General features: G+C 41.2%; 1 protein-coding gene across 5 annotated transcripts in view; it reads left to right on the top strand.

Moving 5' to 3' along the window:
• The window catches only part of LOC115359113 (arf-GAP with coiled-coil, ANK repeat and PH domain-containing protein 3-like), a 68,291-nt gene that overhangs the window by 35,058 nt on the left and 17,123 nt on the right, over positions 1-16,110 (top strand). For all 5 annotated transcript variants that reach the window (XM_030051441.1, XM_030051443.1, XM_030051445.1 and 2 more), the window contains exons 4-10: positions 362-415; positions 5,051-5,109; positions 5,869-6,052; positions 6,328-6,372; positions 7,064-7,159; positions 7,618-7,692; positions 10,492-10,503. In XM_030051441.1, coding sequence (XP_029907301.1) covers positions 362-415; positions 5,051-5,109; positions 5,869-6,052; positions 6,328-6,372; positions 7,064-7,159; positions 7,618-7,692; positions 10,492-10,503 — 525 coding nt within the window. The remainder of the gene's footprint in view (positions 1-361; positions 416-5,050; positions 5,110-5,868; positions 6,053-6,327; positions 6,373-7,063; positions 7,160-7,617; positions 7,693-10,491; positions 10,504-16,110) is intronic.

Raw genomic sequence — 16,110 nt, forward strand, 5'->3', positions numbered from 1 at the left:
TAACACCAATTAAGATCAGTAGAGAGGACAGTTATTGTAAAAGCCAAGAAAAACACCAGAATAAAAAACATTATCAGTAACAGCACTGACAACACGCCGCTTTATCTTTGTACTGCTATCAGTACACACCCCCGAGCACCTCTAGATCAGATGACATTATTTCTCAAAGGCATCATCTCCCAGTGCGTATTTGCTACAGTTTTGCTGACATTGTGCAGGGAAACATTTTTAGCTGCTTTATAATTAGCCACATCAGTGTGGAATCAACAGCGATATGCTTTCTCTAGAGCCACAGAGAGTATGTTCACATGGAGTCCTATACTTACACTGTTTGTGTATGTGTGTGTGTTCAACTTTGCAGGAATGCCTTGAAAAGTGTGGAGAAAGCCTCCAGGAGATCGTCAACTACCACATGGTAAGGCACTCACACACACACCCACCCACACACACACACACACACACACACACACACACACACGCACATGGTCGCGAGGTTAAGGTAGAATGGTGTTTGGACACGCCTAAGTCCTTGCGGCATTTTAATGTTTTTCAGACATCAAGTCCCTCTTGGGCCCTGTATTACACAACACACACACACACACACACACACACACACGTTATTTAAGTGTGACCTCACCCTGTGACAGTGAATCTGTCCACACGGACCAGTGCACATGCGCATGTCTGATTCAAACCACATGCTTCACCAGATGTGTATGGAAGATATAATGCACATACACAACACACACATACAAAAACACACAGAGACACACTCACACTAGTTTTATGCATATGACTCTGGTGTGATTTTCCTCATGACTAAGTGTGACTCTGAAATCTCCTTCTTTGTTGAGATGGTGCTACAAGTTTGTGAAGCCGGATGGCAGTTCCTCGGTTAAAGGGATAGTTCAACATTTTATTAACATTCAGAAAGGTTCTTTACTGCACCAGAGATTTTCACATAGTGTCAAAAACCTGAAGCAGCTTGATGGAAACAGGTGACTGCAGGTGACTAAGTGATAATCTGAAACTGAAAGCTGATGTCAAAACATTGTCAAAATAGCAGAACCATATGTAAAATGTCATAGTGTCCTTTTAGAATCAAATTGTACCGTATAAACGCAATGCAATATGCACAGTACATCCCTTAATTTGAACCAGATATGAGGGCCTATAAGAGGCATTACATGGCCACAGAAATGCTGCAGTGATATCAGCGTGCATTGTAGTGTTTTGTGTATGGTGAGTGTGTGTGTGCATGTGTGAACCAGATAAGAAGAAAAAAAAAATTGGAAAAGGCTACAACAGGGACAGAAGGGAGGAAGAAGGAAATGAGGGAGAGAATGACAGAGAAAGAAAGGGGGGCAATTCAAAGATATCAGGTTAGGAATTGAACTGTTTATTGTTGCCTGAAATGTATACTCATCTACAATGTTCAAATGCTTGTTTTTATCTGCAAAGGCAAGCACTTGTGCCCAAGACAAATTTCCTTAGGGACAATAAAGTTGATTTGATTTGAATATGCTGTTTTAAAGGGAAAGCCCATAACAATGTTATATGTGTTCCTGTCTTCATCCATCAGCAAATCCATGGCATTTTTGATTAATTTCAGTTCTTCATAATATGGCATCATTCTGGATTTGTATAAAATTGTTGCTGTTGGCAGTTCCTGCTGTTATTACAAATATGGAGATTTGAAAGCTTTCAGAAATGTTTCAGAAAGGTCTATGTCTCTTTCAAAGTCATCTTAGACTTACTGTACATTGGCATATTGACATATTTCCAATGAAATGACCATATTACAGCTGAATTTAAACACTCTACCAGTTGTGACCCTGGAAATATATTCACTCATCTTGACTGCTAAATGTGTAGATTTTTGTTTCCTATGATTGATTTGTAAAATTGTGTAGCTGTGCTCACCAAAAGGAGAAAAATAATAATGAATGTTCCGAGTAGCTATTCTCATCTTACTGTGTTACCTTTTTGAGTGATGAAATGAATCACAATGAAAAAATGAAACTTAGGGGTCATCAAAGCTTGGACTGAAAAGCAACACAAAAAGACACAATAAATAGGTTACAAAAATGTTGATCTTTTCCTGTCTCTCCCTCGTCTATCCATCTAGCCATCTAACAATTCATCAATCCATCACCTGTTTCCTATATCTCCCTGTCCTGCCTTGTTCTCTTTTTCCATTTTTTTTATTTTTTGTTCCTCCCCCCCTTGCTCTCTGACTTTCTCTGTCACTCAGCCAGGGTCAAGTCTGTTTAACCCCGAGCCTTACAAATCAAATCAAAGGTCTGCACGCTAGATAGGATCCATCAGCAGCAGCAATCCAATGCAATTTTCTCTCCTCTCTTTCTTTCTCTTGCAGCTGTTTGCTATTGTTGGATTTCTGTGGACTACATTCGTGAAGATTTCTATTGTAGTCGCCTTTTCATAACATCATTGCGCCTTATCACACGGGCTGCCAAGTCAAAAACTCCGTAGCGATGTAGGATTTGGGCAGATTTTCTGTGTAGATTTTGTATCCACCTGTTTCTCTCTGTCACCCCTCCACCACCTCTCTCTTTCCCTCCCCTCGCTTACCCTCCACCACAGGGTGCCTTTCCCTCCACTCTCACACCCAAGAATTACACTAATAGCTTGTCTGGCAGTCAGCATGAGCGGAGGGATGGGGAGGGGTGCAGATAGTGCCATGGAGAAAGGAAGCAAATTGGTCTTTGTTCTGCTTTTATCAGATTCAAAAAGACATACAACGTAGACGAAGAATCTCCCAGTACATTACATGATAAACACGTATTTGCTTGCAATACATAAGCTGCAAGGGACACTCTAAATACAAGCAGATTCATGAGGAAACGTAGGTGGATTTAAACCTAAAACAGATCTTTTGCAGGATTGTCTTTTGCTCATGTAACCATCATATACATGCTGACTGTGCTATGGTGGACTGCTGGGTGGAAAATGAAAGGGTTGGCTCATTGCTCTGCAGCTCTAATGCAGAATAGATGCAGGACCGATGCATGATGGGACTTCTATAAATCGCAGACACCGAGGCTCATGGAATTTGAGATCTGTCGGGGAGGAGTGTGTTAAGGAAATAGGATTGGATGTTTGGAGGATTTAATGAAGGTGTAGGCTGGGTTGAGTTTCGCCCAGGGCACTGTAAGACAGAAACACTCGGATTAGTTTACACCTGGGCCCAACGTCTGCCTGAGTGGAATGGATTGAGCGACATTTTTGTGGAATTGATTTCTGTTTTCTAGGACAGGCAGACAGGATCCAGTGTCCTGATGAAAATGCCAATCCTCCACCTGCGATCTCCAAGTAAAAACACGTACAGATCCCCCACAGCTAAATAATATTTTCAAAGCACTTTTTTTTTAAACTGCAAGCAGTAGCCATAATCCATGTCTGACAGGTAACTGCGATCAAAGAAGTGCTAGTCTCCATTTGTAAAGACACTGTATGTATTTTCACTATATGCTCAAATTATCAAAAGGAGACATTTCTCATATGTTTACATAAGTAGTCAAGTATGGACAAAGTAGTTCTTTCTGAATACAAGCAGGGGATTGTTGAAGATTACATTATGGTTAAGGTTAAGTAATAGATCATTTAAAACATTTCCTGAAGGATGCCCACATCACTGTGGTAGCTCAAAGTCACTGAAAGATTTGCAGTCAAAGACAAATACCACACAGTTTATAGATATACACAATATTTTTTGAACATGAGTAACTTTCACTGTGAAACACTGAGTCTGTGATGTCATCAGGAGCTTCATATGGACGGAGGCTTTCACACGTACACACATGCACATGCACATACTAAGCCTCTAATCCTGATTGTGTATGTTTATTTACTATGTGTGCCTGCGATTGCTATAGAAAGTTTAATCCACAGGCTGTCTGCGCTCATTGCTGCATACATTGCGAGGGTGTGCGCGCATCCGTGTTTGTTTTTGTGTGGATATCATAGGATCAGCATCTAATCTAAGCCTCTGTGTGTGTGTATTTGTATGTGTGTGTGTGTGTGTGTTTGGGGGGGGTTATTCATGAGAATCATCTTGGCTCCATTGTGCAGCATCTTAACCAGACGTACTTAGTGACCATCAGTCTTAGCTTGAGTAGATTGCTTACCCTGTCATAGCCACCACACACACACACACACACGCGCGCGCACACATGCACATGTGCACACAGGCACACACATACACATAGGCCTGCTATACTGATATTCTCTTGGATATAAAGCTGGCTCTGTGAGGGTTAATATAATCAATGTTTGCTCAGCGGCCTTACTGTGTAACAGCACTCATCTCCATACCATGAAAGAGTGGCTGTGTTTGTAATTGTATGTGTGTGTGTGTGTGTGTGTGTGTGTGTGTGTGTGTGTGTGGCACATGACCCAACATGAAAGGGTCCTCTCTTTCTCCAGAGAGCTGTCCGGATGTTGGAGCACAACTAACACATGAGATGTACACACACTGACGTTAAATGACATGTCCGCCAGAAGTGTGTGTGTCCTACATTCGATGAGGGGAGATGAAATGCTGATTCTTGCCTAGAGAGAGTACAGTTTTGTTCCCCATTAGTAGAGGAAGAGGAAGAAGAAAGAGGAAGATAGGTTGGAGGTGGAAGAGAGTTGACAGACAGAAGGCATGAGAGGAGGAGGAGGAGGGAGGAAGAGGAATGTCATTTAGAAGCAAGAGAATTCATGAGTCCTGCAAGGCATGGATCAGGAGCTATTAGGGCAGTGTGTGTGTGTGTGTGTGTGTGTGTGTGTGTGTCCACATCTCTGTCCTATCCCCTCCTTTCCTGTCTCCCTCTGCAACTTCATGTTAATGATGGCTTCATATTGCCATCTTGTGGTGAAATGTAGCAACTACAAGCTTAATCAAGCTTACTCTGTGCTCTGCAAAAATACACTTATTGTTGTTTTGTTTACCCTTTATTTAACCAGACAAGTCAATTTAAATTCTTACTTGCGATGACAGCCTGGCAGACAAAGGTCATATCATTAACTCTTTCTCTCTCCACAGATTTTGTTCGACCAGGCTCAGAGGTCGATCAAGCAGCAGCTCCATACCTTCATCAAAGAGTGAGTTTCTCATCCTGTCTTCTTTCCTTACACATGTTTGTATATTGTAGTGCCTATCAGCACTGTGCCTCCATATCACAGTGATTAATCACAGTGATTAAGTATTCTTGGGCCTATCCCATAACCAGAATATCACAGGTTTATCCCTTCAACAGACATGTGTCCTGTCATTTTGGGTACTAGGGGGAGACACTGAATAAATAAATTCCTGCTGACTTAGTGTAAGTCATTCTAAATAGGACCGTCTAAAATTTCTAAAGTTTAACACAAACATCTGAGTAAGGCTGCACACAGTACTTCTTCTCTGTAGGTTCTCTTAATGTGTTTCAATCACATTTTGAAACATCACTGACATATATGGCTGCCAGGAGTAAAAGGAAGGATGTTTTTGACTGATCTGTTAAACATGCATTTAGCTCAATAACATGCAAGCCTCATGTCCAGCAAATTCATGAGCTCATGGAAGTTAATGCAGCACTCTCCCTGTTTAATGTTACATTATTACACCGACAACACCATGAGTACCTGGTCCATGCTTGCATGTTTGACATAAATGAACATGGATTAAGCCTAAAGAGAAAGATGAAAGAAAGCTTTGTGGAGTAGTGCAAAAATTTAGTGCTTTTTTTTTTTTTTTTTTTTTACACATTATTGTGCCCCAGAAGAATGACAGAAATTGTTTCATATTGTATAATATATAGAAGCACTAACTCTCTGTCTGTCTTCATCTTTTTCTGTTTCTCGGCCCTCCTCCACCAGGGATGTGCGTAAGTTCAAGGAGACGAAGAAGCAGTTTGACCGCGTGCGGGAGGACATGGAGCTGGCTCAGGTGAAAAACGCCCAGGCACCCAGGAACAAGGTGCACGAGGCCGAGGAGGCCACACAGGCCCTCATCCTCAGCCGCAAGGCCTTCAGACACCTGGCACTGGACTATGTGCTGCAGGTAGGACACACACTAGTGCACTTACTCACACAAACACACATATATACACACACACACACACAAGCACAAACAAACTCCAGACTGTTTTGCAGAGTTGTCCAGTGGGTGGCACTCATGCCCAACAGACTGAACCCTCAGTAGTAGTGTGGATAAAACACCGAGCACTCCTTTCTGCAGAAATAGCCACACTTAAAAATAACTAAACATTCAGGATGACACTTATTCCAGGTAAACACTGCAGCCTACATTGTGCTTTTCCCCTTTGCCTCTTTCAGATTAATGTGCTTCAGGCCAAGAAGAAGTTTGAAATCCTTGATGCAGTGAGTAACCCAGTTTTGTCTCCCCTGATATAACACTTTATAATGACCTTCCTTAATAAATAGTAAATTGCTAGTCAGTTAAACTTAAGTTAATAATTAGTTATTCTGTGAACAAATAATGAAACCACCATCAATCATGTTTACTCATGTTTCTTATTAATCGTGTTATACACGTAAACACAAAATAACTAAGCAGTGTTAAACACAGGCAGAGACATGACATGCGGCTCTGCGCATATCCTCATAACACACATCATCGACAAGCACAGTATAATAGAAATGTAGCATGAGTGACGTTGAACATGGAGGAGGAAAGTAACTAAGCACCGCACTGCAGTCCAGTTGGAGGTGCTGGCACTTGACTTCATTATATTTACATTTTGAGCCACTTAAGTGCAACATTTCAGAGTGAAATATCGCACGATTTACTGCACTACATTTATCTGATGATAAAATAACGTAGATTATAGCCTTACTAATATGTGTAGGCATTATTAATTATTATTTCATTGTTTGTTAACAGTAAAATAACTATTAACTACAGTTTAACTGGCTATCAATTACCATATATTGATGATGGTTATTATAACCGTTACCGTCTGTGTGTACAGTGTGTGTGTGTGAGGGAGTGGGGTTAGTAATGCAGCAGCATCACAAACAGAAGCTCACATCTCCTCTGTGTCTCCTCCAGCTGCTGTCCTTCATGCAAGCCCAGCACACCCTGTTCCAACAAGGCTACAACATCTTGGATGAGATTGACCCCTACATGAAAAAACTGGCTGCCCAGGTGACGGAAAACAAGCGCACACAAAATGAACCTTATACTTCACCCTTACGTTAAACACAACTTAAACAGTAATTATAACCTCAAAGGAAAGTCCCACCCTCAAGTATTCATGCACTGTTTGCGTTATCAGTTTGTAATGGTCAGTACACTCCGTAACTAACTGGTGATGACATGTAGTAATTTTCTTTTGTGGTCCAGACACTGTTTTACATTGCTTCTGTCCTACTTCCTGCATTTCCCAGAATGGCTTTCTACAACGTACAGAGCAGGAACCTGCATACAAACCTGCTTTCAGTCTAAGATGGAACAAAAGCAAAACCAGCTAGTCCACATGAGCTGTTTTTCAACAGTGTTTAAGTGTTAAAGAGTGGATTTTTCATTTAGCCGTAACCGTGTGTGTGTGTGTGTGTGTGTGTGCCTATCTCACTGACTCATGAACTGTGTTATGCTCTGTGCAGCTGGATCAGCTGGTAATCGACTCGGCCATGGAGAAGAGGGACATGGAGCACAAACATGCCCTCATCCAGCAGAGGGTGAGAAATCGTACCTCTGCTCTTCCTCCCCCTCAGAGCTGTCTCTCTCACCTCTCCTCCTCCTCTGTGCTCCATCCATCTGCTCTACCTCTTCAGTGGGAGACGATGTTTTTCTCACTTCAGCCTCTCTGTTGCCCTTTTCCTCTCCTGTCTCCAAACATATTGTAGCTATAAAAAGTATTCACTCCCGTGGGCTTTTTGTGTGCATTCTTGTGCTACAAAATTAAGTCCATCTGGATTGGATGTTCGGCCAATACAATAATAATTATACACACAACAATAATTCCAATTTCATCTACAAAGAGGTGCAGATGAGGCACTAACAGTGTTGTTTATCTCCTCTGCTTTTTTTAACATCAATAAAATATCATTTTAAGTCAAAAAAAAGAAATTGGACAGAAAAAGCTAGTTATGAAAGGATGATAAAAAATGTTGTTACATTGTTGTTATTATCTTAGCCTGCCTAAAGTGCCATTCAAAACTAGTACATGTATTCTACACTGCACTTTGACGTTATGAAGCAGCCTGCATCATAAGATCCTAACAGGATGCATTGAAGGGATCTAAAACTTTGTAACAAGAAAAGAGAAATCATGGCCAATTTGGGAATAAAAAATGTATTCAAAATGTCTAACTATTCCTTAAAGATCAAGTATGAATACCATTTGTCATGATAATGCTCAATTTTTTCCCCAGGGAGATAGTTTAGCCATTTTAATGAAGGTGAAAAGTTTCACAAACTAGACCAAAACATCCCTAATTTGTGAATCTGTCAGACCAAATGTATTTTTATAACGTGGGCGTTGTGAAGCCCTCTGACACTGCAACACTGCTGAAGGACTTTAACAATAAGCTTGACTTGCAGCATGAGAATATGCGGAGGATGTGAATACTTTTTATAGCCATTGCACATCTCTAGGCTTACTGCTGATATGCTACATTTTGCTCATCAAACTTTTTCTACTTTTTGCATTTAAAGTATTATTCTTTTTTAACACAGCAATTTCAACACACCACCCCAATGAAGTATTTTAACCTGCAGAACTTGACTCTGTTTTTCATCATCTTCCACTGGGGGTTTTTAGTTGAGTCATGATGATTACCATTTGTTATGCTGGTGTATTTTAGTCTTGTAAGGAGATAATGAGATAACTCTCCTGGAAGTTTCAGCTGAAACAGATTTTCTACTGAAATATCATACACATCAAAGTTTCTTCATCCTGCTTAGTGTGACAGGTTCTTCCTAATTCAGTAGAAACAATTCAATAGACTGAACTAGGGCAAGAGAGTGTGTTTATCTGTGTGTCTGGATTTAAAAATGTCTCTTTAGTGCAAAAACACATCTTATTTTAGCATCAGATGGCTTTCAAAAATAGACTGACTTTGAAAGCCTTACCATGGCAGCCATCGTCTCTGAATCATCTTTATGTTGTCTGTTTCGTGACTCCAGCTACGGTTTATTCCTGTTTTGCAAGCTCAGTGAGGTACAAAAATTTCTGCCAATATAATTAGAGCTGCATCACGTGTGTAACCTCTTTTTTCTTCTTCTTCTTGATCAAACCAATAGGTAAAAACTGGGTCACCTGTTCCCTCAAAGCGGATTTTGATATCTCTATTTTTAGGTTCACTCAGCTGAACAAAAACATTTCTTTGGAACTCTTACCCTGTCAAAGAGGACACACAGTCAAGCTTGCCCGCATGCAAACACCCACCCACACACACACAAAAACCCACACGGACTATCATCACACGCTCAGACTATCATCCATCTGTTACCTGATAAGATGCCAACAGCAAGGTCTGCCACTGAGCTGATCTTTATGTGTGTCTGCTAGTCTGTGTGTGTGTGTGTGTGTGTATGTGTGTGGGTTTTGAGATGGTATCAACATTGGCATCGTGCATAACTGGGCTCTCCTCAACTCCTCTGTGTCCCTGTGTGGCTGTTTTTCTGCCTGACTTGGCCCTTCCCTCCTTTCAGTAGCATTGCCAAGTCGGGGCGTCCTGCCAGAAACATAAAGCATCTTTGTACTCGACCTAATGGCTTTTCAGCAACCCTTCTGCTTATACACCGAGCACAGATTAATGCCACTGGACTTTCTTTTTGACTTCATTTGAAACCTAAACACACTGTAAAGCATGCACACTAACCTCCTGCTAAAGATTAAGGTGTTAGAGGTAAAAAAAAAAAAAAAAAAAAAAAAAAAACAGGATAAAACAGATGTTTACTGGAATTATTGTAGGTTTCTTTGAACTAGCAAGTTAATTCCTAGTTCTGTGACATTGGTTGGGAAATAATGTCTAATAATAAATCAGATTTCATTTAATTTAGTTCAGTTTTAGTTTGTTATTACTGCAAATAATAATCTTTTTAAAATGCATGGTAAAAAAGTATGCAAAATATATGCAAAACATAGAGACTGGGCAGAGAAAAAACAATAACTGTTGGGTGGCCCTCTTAAAATGAGACATGCAAAGTATGTCTCATTTTCCACAAACAAATGCGTGAAAAATCTAATGAAAAACATAATAATAATGAGATGTTACAGGTGTCCAGGAAATGTTTTCTAGGTTAAAAAAAAAAAAAAAAAAAAGCTGGAGTTGGAATTATTGTAGGTTTCTTTGAGCTAGCCAGTTAATTCCTAGTTCTGTGACGCTGGTTGTGAAATGATGTCTAATACTAAAGCAGATGGTCCACATCTAGTGAAGTTTATTTATTGCCATACCTGTGTGAGTAACATTTTGTCCACCTCTCTCTTTCCCTCTCCTTTCATGACGTCCCGCTTCATCCTCTTCCTCCAGACTCTGATGCAGGTGAGCAGCTCCTTTCTGAATTTTAACTACATGCAGGTCTGAAAAATGCACATTGGATCATTTGTCTACTAAAGTAGAGTGAACTGCGTAACAGTATCCAAACACTGAGATCTTTTCTAAGGTTTTAGAGATTGTTTAGGACTGCGGGTGAGTGTTGCATTGTGGGACGGTCCAGAAGGATGAGGGCATATTTTCGGCACTTGGCCATGTTTTTAAGTTGCCCTATGCAGAACTCAATATGCGATTTCTAGATGTTGTCTTTGATAAATGTAAGATAATTAACCTGTGATTTGTGGCCTGACTCACAAGTTCAATAAAAAAAATCAACTATGCAGACGGTAAAAGAGCAGAATGAATGCCAGGTTCAGTTCAGGTGGAATGTCTCACCACTTGCAGTATGCATGTCCTGCTTGGCCTCCTGCCTGCGTTGATGTTGCGATCAGTGTCAACACCACACCTGCTCTGTGTTTATGCAAATCTCACACTTGCAATGCACATAGTATCTCGTAAAACTTGAACTAGCAGCTGTGTTGGCACACTCAGTATATGTGTGTGTGTGTGTGTGTGTGTGTGTGTGTGTGTGTGTGTGTGTGTGTGTGTGTGCGTGCGTGTGTGTGTGTGTGTGTGCGTGCGTTTGTGATAGTTGTTTAGCAGTGTAGAACAGATTGAGTTATTGACTGAGTGATCTATGGGGAGCACTTTTACGGTCTTCACATGCTGGCTGCTGTCGTAGCAATCAATAGGCTGTGTGTAGCTCTAGTTCAGCGAGGTGTGTGTGTGTGTATAGAAGTGCCTGCGTCTCTTGAAGCATGTGCGTGTGTGTTTGTATGCAGACAATGCCCATGAAACACTGCTCAGTGCCATTATGTGGCTGCATATTTTCACTTTGTCATATTCAACCAGCCAGTTTGTGTGTGTGTGTGTGCATGCATATGTGTGTGCTTGTGAGTGTGTGTTTGTGCATAAATGCAAGTGTTTGCATGCCTTTGTCTATGAGCTGAGCTACATGCTTTTGTTTGAGTTCAACCCTAACGTCAGCTAAGGTTACTTTGTTTGTAACCGAAGGTAAATTTGGTTTACAGTGAGGGAGTCGGCGTCCGTTTCCACACACAATCAGCAGCTCAATACTAAGAGTAACCCTCTGTAACAACAAGATTTAAAAAAGCCATAAGTAAAAACAAGGTAAATAAAAACTTATATTTTTAGTGTAGTGTAGCCCTTTCTTCTTTCCCAGCCACAGTGCAGTTTTCATCTTCCTGTTCACTTGTGTGCTTCCTTTGTCTGGGTTCGATGTGCCTCGGTGGCTTCGTCTTCAGAAAGGCCCTCAGGAAACCACTGACACTTAACTCAACTCTGCCTTTTGCTTACCATAAAGTAGCACAGCTAAGGATCTCACTCTGTACACAGATGTTTAAAAAAAAAAAAAAAAAAAAGCCTATCCCTGCAGGCCTCTTTCTCTGTCTCTCTCTCACTTGATGAACTTGGATGAATAACTTTACGCCCCCTTTTCATCCTGTTTTTTGCCTTTTCTCTAAATGTTTTGGTCTCTCACTGTCCTACACTTGCACACATGCATGGAGGCAGGCAAACATTCGTAAATATACAAACATACACACGCAGCTTCTCACCCTTCCCCTGAGCAGTGCCCCTCTGCCAAGCCTCCTCCTGTCATCTTGTGCTGCTCCACTTTGTTTCACTGCAAATTTGTTTCATCTGAAAATGAAACCCTGAGGATTTGTCACCATGAAAGCAAGCCAGCTGTGTTGGAGGAAGATGTAATTGTCAAATTAGACGCCTAAAAATAAGTCCACAGCTGTGATGTCTTGATTTGTTCTCTGTTAAATTAAATTGGACAATGATAGTTTTGTCTTGATTGAAGGAGGTATAGATGAGGACGCTCGTTTGCTTCACTCTCTTTAATGTAATTATGCAAGACAGCATCATCTACATTACCTCATTCTCTTCATTTTACACCTCAGGTCTTTTTCTCGGACATGACTGTGCTTTTAGCTGATACAGTTGCGTTTGAGTGCCTTGAACCAACATATGTTGATTGTTAATTGCTGCCAAAGATGACCATTATAAATGCAGCTAAGACTAATGTGGGGGGAAGTGGTGGGGATTGGGATTATTTCAATGTTTCGTAAATCAGGATGTTCATGTAATCTCTTGTGGATGATATGTTACTGTAACATGTAATAGTTACGGGTATGTGCACTTAGATTTTCGAGGAAAAAAATCTCTGCCTAGTTTTCAGATCCAACCACAACTCAACATTCAATTTGTACTAAAATTTCTATACTGTACAAATGTGTCCTGTAGCACTGGCACCAGGTAGATACAGTTGCGAAGCAGTGCCAGAAAGGTCGAGGTTGCTTGGGCCACTATGGCTGAGAGCGGAGAGATCTGACTGAACATGGTGCCAACTTCCACCCACTCTCTCCTCTGTCAATGGGAGATGCCAGCCAAAGTCAACAGATGGCATTATAACACACAGCGGGGGGCCAAGAATGTGAGGACAAGTGACAGAGAGAGAGAGACAGACAGGACATATGAAGAGAGAACAAGACAGATAAAATGAGGAGGAGAGAAAAGATTCCAGATTCAGGCAGAGAGGAGGATAGATAATGAAGCAAGGATTGAGAAGGAAAGAAAGAAGAGCGTTTAAACAAAGAAGGGAGGAGTTTCTGCAAATAATTCCTTCTCAGTAAAATTATTACTTCTTAATCCATGCCTCCAAATGGTGTAAATAACACTCGGATCCAGGATTCAAAAAGATTATCCCTGTTCGACTCTCCAGAAAGCAGATATTGTACAACATGGCCAAAACTCAAATATGTGGTGTTGTGAAGCTGAATAGGATGAACTCATATAATAATATTAGACGACTGATTATGACGAATGTTAATTGTGATGTCACAGTTTTAGGGTTTGGGACAATATTTTCGGCTATTTTACAAGGAGAATGATTTGTTTTTCGTTGATTGAACTACACTGCCGAAACACACAGCCCATATAGGAAAAGCTTTCAGCAGTAATCATTAGTACCAAGTATACACACCTTGCTCAGATGATTATAAATGAAAATGGAGTCGAAATTTGAGTGGTGCTCCAGTGAAGGTGGAACAATCTTAATCTGTCTCATACCGTCTTGTTTTCTAATTTAATCTCTAAAATAACATGTCACCAAAATGTCTGTGAAGACTTTAATGCTTCAAAAGACAATATTGCCATGGTCAGAAGTGAACACAGCATTGTTGCCCCACTCTGAACAGCGACTCATTTTTGAACACTGCGGATACAGGATGCAAATGTGGTGGAGTAGAAAATAAAGTCATGAGACAGCAGGGGTTGTGAATTATCTATGGTGGGCCTCATTCCTTATTAATATGCCAATAAATCTGGCTGCAACAGGCGTAGTGGAAGGAGAATAAATACATGGTAAATGTGGATTGGAGGTCGATTTTGACTGTTGTAACAATGTTGTTTTTCAGTGGAGGGCAGATCAGAGAAATGAAGGTGTGAAGTTAGAGCAAAACTGGCATAGCAAGAGCAGAAATAACTATTTATTGATAATTAAAAAAAAAAAAAGAAAAACATAGCTGTTTTGTGATGCAGACTTGACCAGATATCCTGGTTAAGGGTGAGAAAGAATGAGGAGAAAATTATTTAAAAGAAGATAAGATCAACAAAACATGTAGGGAGAGAGCTGTGTGTGTGTGTGTGTGCGCGCACATGCGTGTGCAAATGATCTTCACTTGACATTCATGACATTCTCATGGTCATAAAGCCAAAACAGGGTGAAACAGTGAAAAATCTATTTTAGCGTTTATGTCCCTGTAGATGACACTTTCCTTTTTTTTCTGTTTTGTCTCGCTCACTCCTCACGTTTTCTGTCACTTCTTCTTTGGTAGATGTATGATTGTTTCGGCCACTCACACACCCCCCTTCCTCCGCTGTCTCTGTCAGTATCCCTCTCTGCCTTTCTCCTGCTCAGCACACATCTGCTGTGCCCCCCCTTCTCCTCTCCCTTTTCTTTCTGCACAGTCTTTTATGTGTCCAGGACTTCATTGTGGCTCCCTTGGGGACTGTTAGCTCAGCCCTCTCCTCCTCCACTGTTATGGCATTTGGTTGTACAACTTTTGGAGACAGAGTTAGACAGAGACAGAGACAGGTACAGGGGGAAAAGAGGGAGATATTGAGGGGAAAAGGCTGAAAAATAAGGGTAACCTTAAGAAAAGTAAGTAAGAAAATAGGAGTATAGTAAAAATGTACACAGTGTGGACTACATACTTCAAGTTTATCCACTTGGTAATTAGCCTACACTGAAACCTACACAGCACATTGCTCCAACACCACAACCAGGGCTTTTTTTAAATTATTATTATTAATTAATTGATTAAATAAATTAAAAGAATGTAAAATTGCTCATGCCAGTGGCCTGTTTGAAAGGCAGTGTAGCTGGCTCTGTGTGTGCAGGCATGCTGCTGGCTGATTTAAGGTGGGAAGAGGGGGCTTTGGGTCGGTCTTAGGGGAGCAATAATGCAAGCTTGATTGAGCAGGAATAGTGTGCAGAGCCACAGACAGATGGAAAGCTGACTCCTCCAAAACTGCGGATGAAAGTAAACCTCGCCTCCGGGTCGGGGCTGCCGGTCCCGGGGAGCCTGCGGTGCCACGGGGGGCAGAGGGGAGCTTTAAATCGCGGCGTGTTGGCGGGGAAGGAGGCAGAGTTTGTTACCCGACGGGCGCGGCGGGGTCACCGGGCCACACGAGCTGACAGCTGTATGATAATGAGCGCTCGCGACAGACGCACGCGACCGGAACACCCGGCAGGTGGCGCGAACCGGATGGGACAGCGGCGGCGGTGGCGGCGCTGCTGCTGTTGACGGTGGGCAGTCGCGTGGACTCGCGTGACTGCGCACCTCATTTTTTTCCCCCCTGTCCCTCCGCCGGTCCACTCACTTCTGAGCAGAAGTTCTTAACCTGTGGAAGACTGCAGTGATGATGCTTTCCAGCTTATAGCTGGGCGACATTTAACTTATATCTGATTATTTAGCTATTTATTCTTCTTTATTATTTATTCCCGTTCCATTTGTGAAATGCTGTTGGATGTGACTTTTGTAAAGATGAAGATTTTTGGCAAGCTGGACTATCCACTGGTGAGGAATTTTTTTTGTATTATTATAAGCCTAGTTATTGTTATTTTTGGTTATTAGTATTATTGAAAAGCATTTTTCCATAGCGTTTGTTTGATAAGATGTAAAAGATTATGAATGGCCGAATCAGTGTGTCCATAGCTATAGTGATACATGGACAGTCAGTGCTGTTTTTACTTTGTTATTCAGTGAACAAGGCATTTGCAAAGAATAAAGTGTTTATTTTTCTTTTTTTTTTCTCTGTCAAAGTCTACAGACTCATTTTTATAACAGTACTCTCTATATTCCAAATTTGACCCATTTCAAGCAAAGTGGGGGACCTTGTGACTCTGTGTGTGTGTGTGTGTGTGTGTGTGTGTGTGTGTGTGTGTGTGTGTGTGTGTGTTCCTGGTGAGGGCGAACTAGTTCAGCCTTGAAACAAAGTATCCACACAAGACAAGTGTGTGTCATT

This window comes from Myripristis murdjan, chromosome 5 (assembly GCF_902150065.1).
Source record: "Myripristis murdjan chromosome 5, fMyrMur1.1, whole genome shotgun sequence".
In the NCBI taxonomy this organism is placed as follows: Eukaryota; Metazoa; Chordata; class Actinopteri; order Holocentriformes; family Holocentridae; genus Myripristis; species Myripristis murdjan.